The sequence below is a fragment of the Pyrenophora tritici-repentis genome (assembly GCF_003171515.1).
Source record: "Pyrenophora tritici-repentis strain M4 chromosome Unknown M4_contig_00035, whole genome shotgun sequence".
Classification (NCBI taxonomy): Eukaryota; Fungi; Ascomycota; class Dothideomycetes; order Pleosporales; family Pleosporaceae; genus Pyrenophora; species Pyrenophora tritici-repentis.
In genome coordinates, this window is record NW_027093998.1 from 516 (window position 1) to 14,890 (window position 14,375).

The window sequence follows — 14,375 nt, forward strand, 5'->3', positions numbered from 1 at the left end:
TTTAGAACTATCAACGCCATTAGCGACAACGTCTCTACCGGCGGCCGCCACCCCGCCGATCTAGCGACATGCAGCCTCCTCCACAGCCCAGCGTGACTGACTTCCCTATTGGCCGCAAGAAGCGCAAAGACAAAGCGCCGCGACCCCCGCAGCCAAGACTCCAGCCGCGAGCGACCTAAGGATACTGCATCCGACACCCAACAAACTATTAGCCAAGGCCCCGCTCCTAAGCATGAGCCTGTTCGTCGATCCGAACCAGGCCGTCGAAGCACCTTCGGCTACCCCGCACTTCCAGTTACAGAAGGAGACAGCCAAGAGCCCACAATGGTACCACACGACCCTGCCGACATCTACGATGTTATAGTTGGCAGTTGTCGACTCCAATCCCTCAGAAACAAGAACGTCTTGTCTGCCAAGATTACTCACTCTGAGTTCACGTTCATCACTATTGTACAAAACGAGACTGAGGATGAATTTGAGCTGTACCTAGGCCGAGAATCTCCCCTGGAAGAATTCCAAGTCCCCGTCTGCACTGACGACGACTTATTGGAGCTAGCCACTTCAAACACCGCGTTCCTGCGCTCTCTAGCTATTGAGCTCATGAAGTTCGCCGCTGCTTGCGCTCCTATCCTGGACGCGAACATCGATGCAATAACCAAGGAAGCTCACGAAGCCGCTGTTAACCGCTTACGCCTTCGCATCACTAAGGCTGAAGCTAAGCTTAGCTGGTACGAGAAGGAAGTCTCAAAGCTGACTGAGACTATTGAGACTACTAATGCTGAGTTGGAACACACCAACCGAGAGCGTAATGAGCTTAAGCTAGAGGTCGAGCGCTTTTATCGTCCTTCATCCTCCAAGACCGCCGGTTGCACTAACCCTACTCACCAAGACTGGTATGAGGACTGGAAACACGAAGAAGCGCAGTCCATTAAGTTCCACGGCCTGTACGAGGAGTTCTTCAGGAAGCACCAGGAAGAGCGCGCCCGCGCAGACCGCTATCACCAGCAGCGCGCAGAACGCGACGCCGACTACGAAGATGTGGTCGCCCAGAACTGCGCACTTGAAGAACAACTTGTCCAAGCTACTGAGAATACCCGCAAGCTAGAGACCTCTCTAACTCAGCAACAGCGTGAGTACAATGACGTTGTTGCGCGCCTTCAGCGATATGATCATAACTTCCGCCCGTACACCTTGCAGCGTCGCGAGGACCGCGGTCGTAACAGTCATCTATCTACTCAGCGCAACCGACGACACGAGTCACCTGAGCGCCGTACAGATCGCCGCACTGCATCACCTAACCCGTATCCTAGCCGACAAGCCACTCCTGTTGTTACTCGGCCTGCGCCTCGCCCTCGCGGCGACTCTCACTCAAGATCGCGCTCCCGCTCCCGCCGAGATCGCGCGAATCCGTTGAACCAAGATCCTCACCGATATATCCCTCCTCCATACAACGGCCAGCAATCAGTACAACAGGCAGCGTCCACAGTTGGAGGTCTAAGCCTTTCCTTTAAGCTCCCGACATTGAAGTCTGGAAAGGCAACGATGATACCAAGAACTACGACAAGTGGCGTCGGTCAGCCATCCAGAAGTGCGAATCTCTGCCTGAAGACAAGCAATTGGCCTACTTGGAGATGAAGGTGGACGGCGCAGCATGGCAATATATTGACGATCTCAAGTTCGAACACTACTTGGACCTTCTTGAAGGACTGGACCCATACTACGCGCGCTCTACCTACGAGAAGGTCTCAGAAGCACAGTCGCAACTCGCTGATGGCTCTCTCAAGATGGGATCGTCTGAATCCTTTGCAGATTGGCGTGGGCGCTTTATGAGCGTGTGTCGCCTAGTGAAGCTTCCAGACAGCGCCATGATTGGCTACGCTCGCGCTTTCCTGCGACCTGGCCTCGCCGCCGCCGCCTCACACGCCTTTGACGATGAGCAAGAGAATGCTCTTGTCAAGTTCCTTGACGCCGCCCGCAAGTCTGATCTAACACAGAAACAGATTAATCAAGGCAAGACCGCTGCTGACAAACCTCGCACCAAGCCGCGCACGCGCTCCCCAAATGATCGTAATCCTGCACGAAAGGCTCGCTCTGGCCGAGGACAACATCGCGAAGCTACTACGACGCGCACAGAGTGGCAGAAGGACGCAATGGCTAAGGCTAAGGTCTGCTTCCGTTGTGGCGAGACTGGTCACCAGGCGCGCGATAAGAAGGGTTGCGCAATCTTAGACTGGGACCAAATCAAGCCTAAGCTTAGTAGTATGCATCTCTATGCTATGGGAGCGGACTTCGACGCCGAAGACGACGACTCTAATGCTTCCACTGAAGAGGAGCCTGAGTTGGACGACATGGGCGAGCCAGTTTCGGAAAACTAGACGCTCCTGATAACAGTCGCATTCAGGAGCTAGACTGGCGCAAGGACATACAACAGAACCGCGAGACGCGAGAAAACCATAACCGTCTCAAGGTCGCTGCCGCCAGGATACTATCTCCAGAAGTCGGAGATCAGGACAACTCACAAGACGTCCAAGACCACTACATCTCTGCGATCGCCGTTAAGGGCCATCTTCGATCTACTAAACAACTACGTTACGACTCCTACACCCTCACTTCTTCTAAGGAATGGAAAAAGACAACTACTCTTATCGACACAGGCGCTAGCGCTTCCTTTGTGAACAGGCGATGGGCTAAAGCCATGGGCCTGCCCATAATGTCTACCTCTTCACCTATCCAGCTTTCTCTCGCGGATGGGAAGGTTGTTGATACATTGAATGAAGCCGTGGAAATCCAAGTCAAACACGGCAGCCACTTATCACCAGTCGTGTGCTTCGTCGCTGACGTAGGAGACTTTGATCTTATCCTTGGTATGACTTGGCTGGAAGACCACGACCCCGGTCTCACCTTCTCACCGCGGAGCATGAAGTTCTCTTCTTCACATTGTACTTCATGTTGTCTCGACCACGGTCTCCCTGAGACAGTATACGGCGACGGCAAGACTCCATCACTTTCAGAATCTCGGCAAACCACGCCCGTGGGCGAGATCTGCATTATCACCGCCAAGGCCGCCTACCTCATGGCTGCGCACAACCCAGACGAAGCCATCTGGGTCGAACCACAAGACTGGGAGAAGCTTGCTGACCCTCCAGACGACAATAACGATTGCGATTTAGACTCCTTCAAACGCAACATCGCCCGCCTCGCCGCCGTCACACAAGAGGACTACGACCACTATATGAACAAGATGGAGAGTCCACATATGACGGAAGCGGAGATCCGCAAACTGGTGCCAGACTGGTTGTACAGCAAGATGCCAGACTTGTTCAGTCCTATACAAGCAGGGAAGTTGGCACCTCATCGCGAAGGCGTTGACCATGAGATTGACACCGACGGACGCATTCACAAGCCTAAGATCTATGGGCTCACACGAACGGAGACCAGGGCCATCAAGGCCTACATCGACGACATGCTCGGACGCGGATTCATCCGACCGTCCACATCTCCGTACGCGTCACCTGTCTTAGTTGTCAAGAAACCAGGTGGCGGACTTCGCATCTGCGTTGACTACCGTCAGCTCAACGCCATCACCAAGAAGAACCGCAACGCTCCACCCTCCATCAAGGAAACGCTGGCCCGCATGGCCAAGGTACGATGGATGACGATTGTCGACGTTGTGGCTGCATTCAACACTGTTCGGATCAAAGAAGGCGATGAAGAAAAGACAGCCTTTCTCACTCGGTATGGGCTATACGAATACGTTGTCATGCCCTTCGGCCTCTGCAATGCGCCTGGCACTTTCCAGACCTTTATCAATGAGACACTCCGCGAGTACCTTGACGATATCTGTACAGCTTACCTCGACGACGTCCTTATATACACCTGCGACGATGACGAGTCAGTTCATGAAGCCGACGTCATCAAGGTCCTCTCTAAGATACGCGACGCTGGCCTCCATCTTGATCCCACGAAGTGCAAATTCAAGGTCAAGAAAGTGAAGTACCTAGGCCTCATCCTCACTACAGAGGGCATCGAAATGGATCCAAAAAAGGTCTCCACTATACTAGACTGGCAAATACCGCGCTCAGTCAAAGACGTCCAGTCTTTCCTTGGTTTCGCCAACTTCTACCGTCGCTTCATCAAAGGCTTCTCCTACATCGCAAAAGCCTTGACAGAACTCACGCGCAAGGATGGCGAAGGCAAGGACCAGAGACATCAGTTCCCGCTCATCGCTGATAGCAAAGCTATACAAGCTTTCCATCGACTTAAGGACGCCTTTAAGACTGCAGGAGTCCTTGCACACTTCGATCCTGACCTAGAGACTTGGTTGGAAACCGATGCCTCAGATTTCGTTACTGCAGCTATCCTCTCTCAGAAGGACGCGACAGGAGTCCTCCGCCCAGTTGCTTTCCTATCGCACAAGATGAACCCTGCGGAATGCAATTATGAGATATACGACAAGGAACTCCTAGCTATTGTCAACGCCTTTGAGCAATGGCGCTTTGAGCTGTCTGGTACTGATGATCCTATTATGGTGTTGTCTGACCATCAAGCCCTTCAGACCTTTATGACCACAAAGCGCCTCAACAGACGCCAAGCCCGTTGGGCGGAATTCATGGCAGAGTTCAACTTCATTATCAAGTACAGGCCAGGCAAGCAGGGCACGAAGCCAGACGCTTTGACAAGGCGTCCTGGCGACCTACCCGAGTCACCCGACGACATCCGCCGTCGGCATCAACTCCAGGTAGTCATCAAGCCTGACCAAGTCGATCCTGAAGCGCGCGTCTGCACCATCAACATCGCCAAGGATGGAGGTTCTCGCCATGCAGTCTACCTCGCAAATCTCATCACACAGCGCACCCTTCCTGACTCTATCCCCGCAGTCGCGCAAATGCTGTATCAACTTAGCGAGGAAGACAACATCTCTGAACGGTACGCCGTCCTCGCCGCACTGCCTGGCATCGAGCCTGAGGGGGAGAAAACGGCGTCTCCCATGACCTCACGAGCAAAAGATCGCTCTGTGCAGCCGATAACGTTACAATCTCGCCTATTACAACGCCAATCGCCGCAACTAGTGCGCCCGCGATACCAAACGAGACGCCCGCCGCAATTAATGTGCCCGCGCCACCGAACAACGAGCTGACTATTGATGCTCTGCTTGACAATATCAAGGCAGCATACAAGGATGATAAGGTGTTGCAGGCGATCGTCAAAGCCAAGAAGGACGGCCTACGACGCCTGCCGTTCAAACTCATACATGGAGAAGAGCACCTCAGGCTGGAACTTGGCGATTGCGAGATCACCGACGAACTACTCTATGTGCGCAACAAGGTCTACGTCCCCGCCGGCGCCGTTCGCACCCAAGTTATTGAACAAGCCCACAAGAGCGTCTGCGGTGGCCACAGCGGCAAACATGAGTTATACTCCAAGCTGTCGCGATGGTATTACTGGCCTAGGATGACCACGGACGTCGCGCAATATGTACGCGCGTGTCTGACTTGCAAGAGGAGCAAAGCATACCGAGAAGGCAAGCATGGGCTGCTGCATCCGCTACCAATCCCCAGCAAATACTGGTCCAGCATCTCTATAGACTTCATCACTCACCTGCCGCCCTGCAGGCATAACGGTCAAACGTTCACTGACATCCTCGTGGTAGTCGACCGACTCACCAAGAAGAAGAAGTTCATCCCAATGGCTAGTATGACCACCGACGCCCTTGTGGTAGCCTTTATCGAATACATCTGGCGAGAAGAGGGCTTTCCTGAGGAGATTATCTCAGACCGTGGAGCGCAGTTTGTCTCTTACTTTTGGAAGCGACTATGCCAGCGTCTGGGTGTACGCCCGAAGTTCTCGACCGCTCACCATCCCCAGACTGACGGACAAACCGAGAACGCGAACTCCTACCTCAAGCAATACCTACGCGCCTATGTCAACTACGAGCAGGATAACTGGGCGCTTTTTCTGCCAATAGCTGAATTCGAAGCCAACTCCAGCACCAGCAGCACAACTGGCAAGTCGCCTTTCTTCGCGACTAAAGGATACAACCCACGGAGTGGCATTGAACCCCTGCGCCAGCGCCAGGCGCTGCGACCTTGACTGCGCCTGCGCAACAAGAACGTCTCAACGCTGACGCTTTCGCGGATCGCATGAAAACGCTGCAGGACGAGCTGCGAGCTTCAATGCAATGGGCGCAAGCAAAACAAGCAGAATACGCCAATGAAGGAAGGCTACCCGCACCAGCTTTCAAAGTCGGCGACCAAGTGATGCTGGACACTCGCAACCTACGGACGAAAAGACCCTCCGCGTCATTAGACCTAAAGAACCGCGGTCCCTTTACTATCGTTCGCGCCATCAACAACACCGCATACGAGCTAGATCTTCCCGCTAACATGAAGCGCATCCACAATGTCTTCCACCCATGGCTCTTACACTTGGTTGACGACAACCCACTTACTGGACAAACACAAGATCCTGAGGTCCCTGCGGAGTTCGACCCAGAAGTGGAAGACGACACTGAATACACTGTCGAAGCAATCGAAGACTGCCGCATTAATAAGAAGCTTAAGGATCCTGCCGCCCGCGGTCGCAAGGGCAAGACTACCCAAGGCCTGCTCCAATACTTGGTACGATGGGCAAACTATCCCGACGGCCCCGACAATCCTTCATGGGAACCATACATGAACCTCGCGGACTCCGCTGACACTGTGACGCGCTATCACCTTGATCACCCAAACAAGCCGCCTATGCACAGGAAGTTTAAGTCTCTCACAGGCAAACAAGATATGCTGGTTATGCGACTTCACGCTCTTAGTCGTGTCTAGCCAGTGGTGACAACAGCAGACAAGACCAACAATAAGACTGGGATAATATAGTTGTGCTTGCTATAATCGAGGGCGTCGATAAGTTGTGCTAGAAATAGGACTTATAGACGCTGTGCTCGTGGCAAGGACTAGACTGTCAAAGTTACTATTGTTAAGACAAGATGCTAAGGTCACCACGCCACGATGATGATCCATAATTACTGTGCACAGACAACGGGAATAGAATGTAGTAATGGAATGGACACTGCAAGCGACACGCTTGGTATGCAGCAGTTTTGCGATATAGGTATCTCCTTTGTATACAATTTTAGGCAAAAAAAAAAAAAAAAAAAAAAAAAGGCAGTTCGAGCGTTGGAACTTGCTCTCTTTTTTGGGGGGGTAGTGTCATGGATCAAACCCGCGACCTCTAGTAAGCGAGGTGGCCCGTGCGCCTTAAGCGAAGGCCACAGCCGAACACCAAAGTTCGACCCGCGCAGGTCTTCGAACCTGCACGCAATATCTCACTTAGTACTTAATACAGATACGGTCATCTCAACTATTGACGTCCCTCACATAAAGAATGCAAAAGACTTAGCGTTAAAATATAATCTAAACGCTATAGAAGGTAGTCAATCTTCTCCTATAGAGCCAGAAAAACTAGGTAACAAAATAAACCTGATTGGCTCTATAGACTCAGATTGGGGGGGCGATTTTACTAGTAGAAGATCTACTACAGGATATATATTCTTATTAAACTGTAATAAGAATAACAGCGCTATATCTTGGCTATCTAAACTACAAAAGACAGTAGCACTATCTAGTGCTGAAGCCGAATTTATGGCTTATAAAGAAGTAGTTAAAGAAAGTCTATATTTAAATTTCTTTATAAAAGAAATTACCTTACTAGTCCCTATATTTAATAGGACTAATATTATTAAAACAGATAGTCAAAGCGCTATAGAACTAGCAAAGAATCCTATGTATCACGCTAGAACTAAACATGTTGATATTAGGTATTACTTTGTTAGAGAAAAGGTTGAAAACAAAGAAATTGAATTTGTTTATCAGCCTACTACTACTCTATTAGCAGATAGCCTTACTAAATCTGTTAATACACAAAAGATTAACGAGTTTAAGGTAGAAGCAAATATACTACCATACTTAGGAGAGTAGTAGTAGAAAAACAAAATAACTAGTTATCCTAAATTGTCCTCTAACTAGTTATATTATCTAGATAATAGCTATAGATTGATAGAAGGCTATTGTCTATAAGTATTAAGCTAACTAAGCTTAAGGGGGCGTGTTGAATAATAAGCTTAGATAAGCACTAGCATAGATCTAGTAAGAGATCTACTTGCTTACGTGTCAATGAGTAAGGACGCGTAATCTATGACATAATAGATTACGTAGACCAAGAATGAGAGGAATCTTCGAGAATACTTAGAACATGTATATAAGCTATAGCTAGCACGTTAGTAGCTCGGCGTCTAGCCTTCACTCCTTTACTCTATAGATATACTTGTCAATCTATTATATCTATATTTATACTCTAGTTCCCTACTTCCGCTAGATTACTAATAGTATTACTATATCTATTAGTAATCTTCCTCCGACTCCTTCTTACATAAGATACAAGTACTAGATTCACTCGGAAGCGCCTTGTGTACGGTAACTACCGTAGTTTCTCATACAGGACTCTAATGGAAATATAATAATAATAATAATAATACCGTAGTTTCTCTAATACGAACAGAACGTGTAGAGCACTATTAGCATAACCCATGTAAGATACAAGTACCGGATTCACTCAGAAGCGCCTTGTGTACGGTAACTACTGTAGTTTCTCTAATACGAACAGAACGTGCAGAGCACTATCAGCATAACCTATGTAAGTGTCAGATTTTTATGGATGGGATCAAGTGTGTATTCTCTGTGTCTGTCTACGGCTCTGTCTGTGGGAGGTGGCCTCGCCTCGGGCTTGGCAGTGCTAAGTCCCGGCGCTAGCCCTGGTTTGGGGGTCTCATGTCCTTCCCCAACCACCATCGGCTCGATCATGGAGCAAAACCTCGCCTCAATCTGACACACCCCCTCAGCTCGGCGCTCCTCGGCAGCCTGAGGTGGAGTGGTCTTTGCGACATTCATACCGGACTATATAACAAGACTTTCCATCTTCTCCAGAATTTCCTCTGGATCTGCTTCCTCTACGTCTCGTTCCTTCACTTCAACCAGTCCGACCTGCGTCAAGAACTGGGGCCAGTTGTTGGCAGGCAGGGTCTTCGTGAAACCATCGGCGAGCATTTCGCCAGACGGTACATACACGACTCTGATAGACTTTCGCTTTGCCTCTTGCCTCAGCCAGTGATTGTGGATGTCCACGTGACGGAGTTTCGTCGTCAGCTGAGAGATCTCCTCGTTGATCAGCCGGATCGTCTGCGTATTATCGCACTGTATCGTAATTGTCTTCTCCGTCAACTCTACCCGAAGCTCCTCTAGCAGCATCCGCACAAACATGGACTCCTTAGCCACTTGCGATAGCGCGAGGAGTTCTGCTTCGGTCGTAGATGTCGTGATGGTATCTTGTTTGTTCGCCCTCCATGCGATCAGTCCTCCAAATAGCTTGATAACGTACCCTTGGGAGCTCTTGCGATCCGCGGTGTTGTCCGCAAAGGATGCATCGCTAGCTACTACCAATTGGTCGTCTCCTCCGAATGATAAGGATAGAAGCTTGGTTGACTCCAGGTACAACAGCACTCGGTCAGCGGCTTCTTGATGTAGTGGACCAGGGTTTGTGAGGAACCGGGCGAGTCGTGATACTGGGAATGCGACATCGGGTCGGGTGTTGACGGCGGCGAAGAGTAACGATCCAATCTTGCGTTGATACAAGTTAATCTCTCCAGGAGTCGCCAAACCCTCACGTGCAACTAGTTCGACTCTAGCCATTGGTGTGTTGTGTCGTTGGTCCTTGTTCGTTGCCAGCCGTGCAATCTTCTCAACATAAGCTTTCTGTGACAGCCAGATCTTTCGCTTCTCTCGGTCCCGTATAACTTCTACTCCTAAAAACCACTGCAAATCCTTTCCTCCGGTCAGGTTGTATCGCTGTTTCAGTTCCTCTTCCACTTTCTGAGCTACTTCCGCGTGCCGTTTCGAAGAGGCAAGGATAATGTCATCAACATAAAAGAAGATGAACACTCCGTCTCGGATCATGCAGCAAGGTTCGTGGGGAACTGGCGAGAACCCGATTTCTAGGAGGAAGGCAGTGAAGTGTCTTTGCCAGAGCAATGGCGAGATCCGTAGGCCGTACAGCGCTTTGTTTAGTTGCAGTATTATTCCCTGCTTCCTGTATCCTGGGGGCATCCGCATGTACACTGTTCGATCAATATCTGCGTTGACGAAGGCGTTCGATACGTCGTATTGCTTCAGCTCTAGGTCAAACCGGGCCGCAATCGACACTAGCATCCGAAACGATCTTCCGGCTAGTGTAGCAGCGTAGGTTTCTTGTGCGGTGACATTTCGTTGCTGGTCTCCACGCACTACCAATCGCGCCTTACACTTCTGGAATCGATGGTGCTTGTCAAATTTGTAGGTGTATACCCACATTGAGTCCAGTACCTGCTGGTCGGTCTTCCGAGCCGTCTTCGCCGGGACCTCTGACCAGGATCTGGTTTCCTTGTGGCTATGGAGATGTGTAATCTCAGCCTCTTTGAAAAAAATAGAACAACTCGTGATCCTCTCGCAGGCCGTTCGCTTGGGGAGGCGGTGGCAGCTGGCTGCGATGAGGCTTCTTGCCGTTTCGCATCATACGCTCAAGCTTTGCCTTGTCCAGTCGCTCTCCTGCCAAGTTTTGAACGTTTCCTGCCTTGGTGCCTGCCATAAAGGCGGCTGCCCATGGCTCCTTCAACATCCTGTGTTCCGGATGGAGGATACCACTCGCGAGACCTTGTTTGCCGTAGCTAGTGTCAAGACCTTGTTTCCCGTAGGCAGTCTCTTCGGATTGTAGGCCGTAGCCTCCGGCATCGCATTGTTCGCGTGGAACGCCTGCGGATAGACCATGTTCGCGCTGTGCGCCAGTCTGTACACCATGTTCGCCGTAGCTAGTGTCAAGACCTTGTTTCCCGTAGGCAGTCTCTTCGGATTGTAGGCCGTAGCCTCCGGCATCGCATTGTTCGCGTGGAACGCCTGCGGATAGACCATGTTCGCGCTGTGCGCCAGTCTGTACACCATGTTCGCCGTAGCTAGTGTCAAGACCTTGTTTCCCGTAGGCAGTCTCTTCGGATTGTAGGCCGTAGCCTCCGGTATCATCGTCCCTGAAGGGGTGTTCCACATTAGTTAGCATTTGAGCAAGCAGTGCTGCCGGTGGGGGCGTATGTGGTGGCGTCGGATAAGGTACTACCTTCCTTCCCGCCTCATCATACTCGAGCCGCCCATTTTCCGGCGCTCTAGCAATGGTCTCATCTTCGTAGAAAGTTCCAAGTTCTTCCCGTGTGGGATTTGGTCCAGGGGGCAGTTCAATAGTTCGAATCCATGCTGCTATCTCCTCTGTAGTGCTATGCATAAGATTGTCCATAACCTCTTTATGCTCTCCACTATATACGACTTCCTCGTCGAATACAACGTCGCGAGTGCTAATGACCTTGCCTATAGATGGTACCCAAATTCGGAATATGTTCGTCGAACGGTAACCAACTAAGTACCCTATCCAGGCTTTCGGGTCAAATCTCTGTAGACGTCCTTTTCCTCGCTTCGTGTCATCCGTCATCGCAAATGCCTTACAGCCGTACGCTCGTAAATGCGACAGGTTGGGCTTGCGTGGTGATGTAACAACTCCATTCTGGAAAGCGATTGCCGTGAAGAACATCTCGTATGGAGATCTCCAGCGGTTCTGATATTTCGGCGTCCTGTTGTGTAGGTAGACGGCGGTCCGGGCGATTTCCGGCCATTGGTCCCACGGCAGATGTGCATCGAGTCGCATTGCTCGACCCTTTTCTTTTACCACACCCCCTGAGCGTTCGGCTCCTCCGTTTTGCGCTTGCGTATCGGGGGCGGAAGGCTCGAGTACTATACCTCTTGTTCTGCACCATCTGGCGACCTCTGGCTTCACGGAAAATATCTCGTTGTCCGTCTCAATAACCTTTACCGTTATACCAAATTGATTCATCATAAAGGTGACGAACATCTTAAGGCTTTTAAGGATGACTCTTGCCGTTCGGTTGTCACTAAGATAGAAATCCCATATGTATCCCGTAACGCGGCAGTTAATAAGCATCTGACTCTTCTCCTTGGTCGTACTTTCTGCTTCGTAGTCGTGAAAGTCGATCGCAACTCGCTCTCCCGGACCTTCTAAAATAGTCCGGGGCGTCCGTCGTATCATTCGCTTCGACTTTGATATCCCACAGGCATCGCATTTCACTGTGGGGACCCCGACGATCTTCACCCCCTCAGATTGGTTCACTAGGTGTTCTAGGGCGTCGGATCCAGGGTGGCCAAGTCTCTTGTGCCAGACTATAGCCTCAGCTCGTTTTCGTACGGCTGTCCTGCGCGTTGGCTGCTGCGTTGAAAACGCTGCTCGCGCCTCAGCGTCATTGAGTTCCAGTATCCATTGTCCGTACTTCTCGTGTAGTACTGCCAGTTCGCTATCGTCGGACCGTCGGAGGATTGTTGGGTCGGATTTGGTGTCCCACCAAAGACCTTGCCGGCGGAGTATCCGGAAGGAGACAAGACTGCAGTGTAGGTCAGGGCAGTAGGCGACGTTCTCGAGGTAGAGGAGACGGTGACCGTCTGCGCTATCTACTCTCAGAGTAACTGAACCGTATGCCTTAATCCACACCCTTGTATTGCCTGCCCAGAGGAAGTCTCCTGTCATAGGCGGTCGAATATTCGTGAATCGTCCGAGGTCGTTGCCGACGTGTATAGTGGTTCCGGAGTCCATTATGTAAGAGCGTTGAAGTGGGTACTTAGATTCCTTTGCCATAAATGATGAGGCACAGATTATAAGGTTGATCTGGCCTATGTTCCGGCCTTCTGGTCACTCGACAGTATCCTCTACCGGAGTGCTCTGTGACTTCTTAATCTGGGGTGTCCCTAATTTAGCTCTCTTGGCTCCCCTTATCTCTTGTTCGAGATCAGTGTCGCTATCAATTCGGTGCTGAGCCATCGTCTTCAGTGTTTCACGTGGCTTCCACCAAACAGGGGCGTTGTGCGGAAACGCGTACCAACAATCCTTTAGTTCGTGCTGTTGGTCGCATACCTTGCATTGTTTCCTATCCTTGCCCGGTCCGGGAGTCTTTCGGCTTTTGCCGCGACCTCGCTTTCCTGGGGCCTTCTCGGCGGCGTCATCTGCGTCTTCGCCGTTCAGTTGAGGTCCACTTGCTACAAAGGCGGCCTTCGGGACCTTGTGTTTGATCGGATGCAACAGTGAGGCGTACTCTCGGAACTGTTTAATCATCATCCGTACAGTGACACGTGGGTCTTTATTTCCACCGGCCATGAACGCGGTAGTCCATTCTGGTGATGGTTTGAGAACTGCTTTGACGAAATCCTCCTTGATAAACTCTTCGTCTTGGCATTCAGGTATGCCAAGGGCCTTGCCTTCCGTGATTGCATGGTCCATCTCAGTTAGCCAGGTCTCCCACTGTGCTAACAACCTCATCGGTTTTTGGGCCGCGAGGTAACGTTCTCTCGCACGTTTGAGTTCCTCCTTCGTGTCAATCCCAACATTTGCGGCTAAGTTTTCAATCCACTGCCGATGGGAAAGACCTGCCTTGCAGCAGTTGTAGAAGAGGTGTTGTGACACAGTCTTCCTTATGTGCTCGGTGAGCTTTCCAAGTCCGGTCCGCTCTTGTTGATATCTCTGGTTAAGTATTTTAAACTCTTCTAGTTGTATTCGGTAATAATCGATATCTTCTTTATAGGACGTCTTCGCGTTCGTCGCGAGGTCCGAGGGTCGTACCGGTACGTAGGCTGGCGCTTCGGCGCTATCGTCGCCGATCGCTTGGCGATATTGGGTAACGTGCAGATTCGTCGCTGCAGTTGATGGCTGATAGCTTCCGATAAGTGGAGCTAGTGGTGGTTGTGGTTCTATTAGAGGGATCCCACGTTGCTTTGGATCTACCTTTTCCCACACTTGGTATGCGGCGCATTCCGCTTGTAGTTGTTGGTACCATTTAGCCCAATTGGTATAATCCGTTAGGATCACTGTTGGATCTCTGTTTGATAGTACAGACATCTTGTCGATGAGTTTTGATGACTCTTCGGTTCGGCGCTTACGTGTTGTAGCGTGGGGATCGTCGTATTGACGGTATTTGTAGTATAAAGTAACTTTGATTGACTCTTCTGTACTCGGTACAGGCAGTGAGACTCTTAATTGTCAGATTTTTATGGATGGGATCAAGTGTGTATTCTCTGTGTCTGTCTACGGCTCTGTCTGTGGGAGGTGGCCTCGCCTCGGGCTTGGCAGTGCTAAGTCCCGGCGCTAGCCCTGGTTTGGGGGTCTCATGTCCTTCCCCAACCACCATCGGCTCGATCATGGAGCAAAACCTCGCCTCAATCTGACAGTAAGATACAAGTACCGGATTCACTCGGAAG

General features: G+C 50.7%; 4 protein-coding genes across 4 annotated transcripts; 2 read left to right on the plus strand and 2 right to left on the minus strand.

Moving 5' to 3' along the window:
• Nucleotides 1-324: 324 nt before the first annotated feature.
• Nucleotides 325-6,029, plus strand: PtrM4_153750 (PRP38-assoc domain containing protein; the record flags this gene model as incomplete). Its single annotated transcript, XM_066110309.1, has 5 exons — nt 325-1,492; nt 1,528-2,338; nt 2,392-4,926; nt 5,007-5,922; nt 5,988-6,029. The coding sequence occupies 5 exons, from the start codon at nt 325-327 to the stop codon at nt 6,027-6,029; spliced, it is 5,472 nt and encodes a 1,823-aa protein (XP_065958661.1).
• Nucleotides 6,030-6,140: 111 nt separating this feature from the next.
• Nucleotides 6,141-6,815, plus strand: PtrM4_153760 (Chromo domain containing protein; the record flags this gene model as incomplete). Its single annotated transcript, XM_066110310.1, has 1 exon — nt 6,141-6,815. The coding sequence occupies one exon, from the start codon at nt 6,141-6,143 to the stop codon at nt 6,813-6,815; it is 675 nt and encodes a 224-aa protein (XP_065958662.1).
• Nucleotides 6,816-8,942: 2,127 nt separating this feature from the next.
• On the minus strand, nt 8,943-12,720 carry PtrM4_153770 (uncharacterized protein; the record flags this gene model as incomplete). The annotated part of the gene is made up of 2 exons (XM_066110311.1): nt 8,943-10,467; nt 10,514-12,720. 2 exons carry the CDS (start codon nt 12,718-12,720, stop codon nt 8,943-8,945), a joined length of 3,732 nt encoding a protein of 1,243 aa, XP_065958663.1.
• A 96-nt stretch (nt 12,721-12,816) lies between these two features.
• PtrM4_153780 (uncharacterized protein) lies at nt 12,817-14,016 on the minus strand (the record flags this gene model as incomplete). The annotated part of the gene is made up of 1 exon (XM_001933847.2): nt 12,817-14,016. The coding sequence occupies one exon, from the start codon at nt 14,014-14,016 to the stop codon at nt 12,817-12,819; it is 1,200 nt and encodes a 399-aa protein (XP_001933882.1).
• Nucleotides 14,017-14,375: the final 359 nt, after the last annotated feature.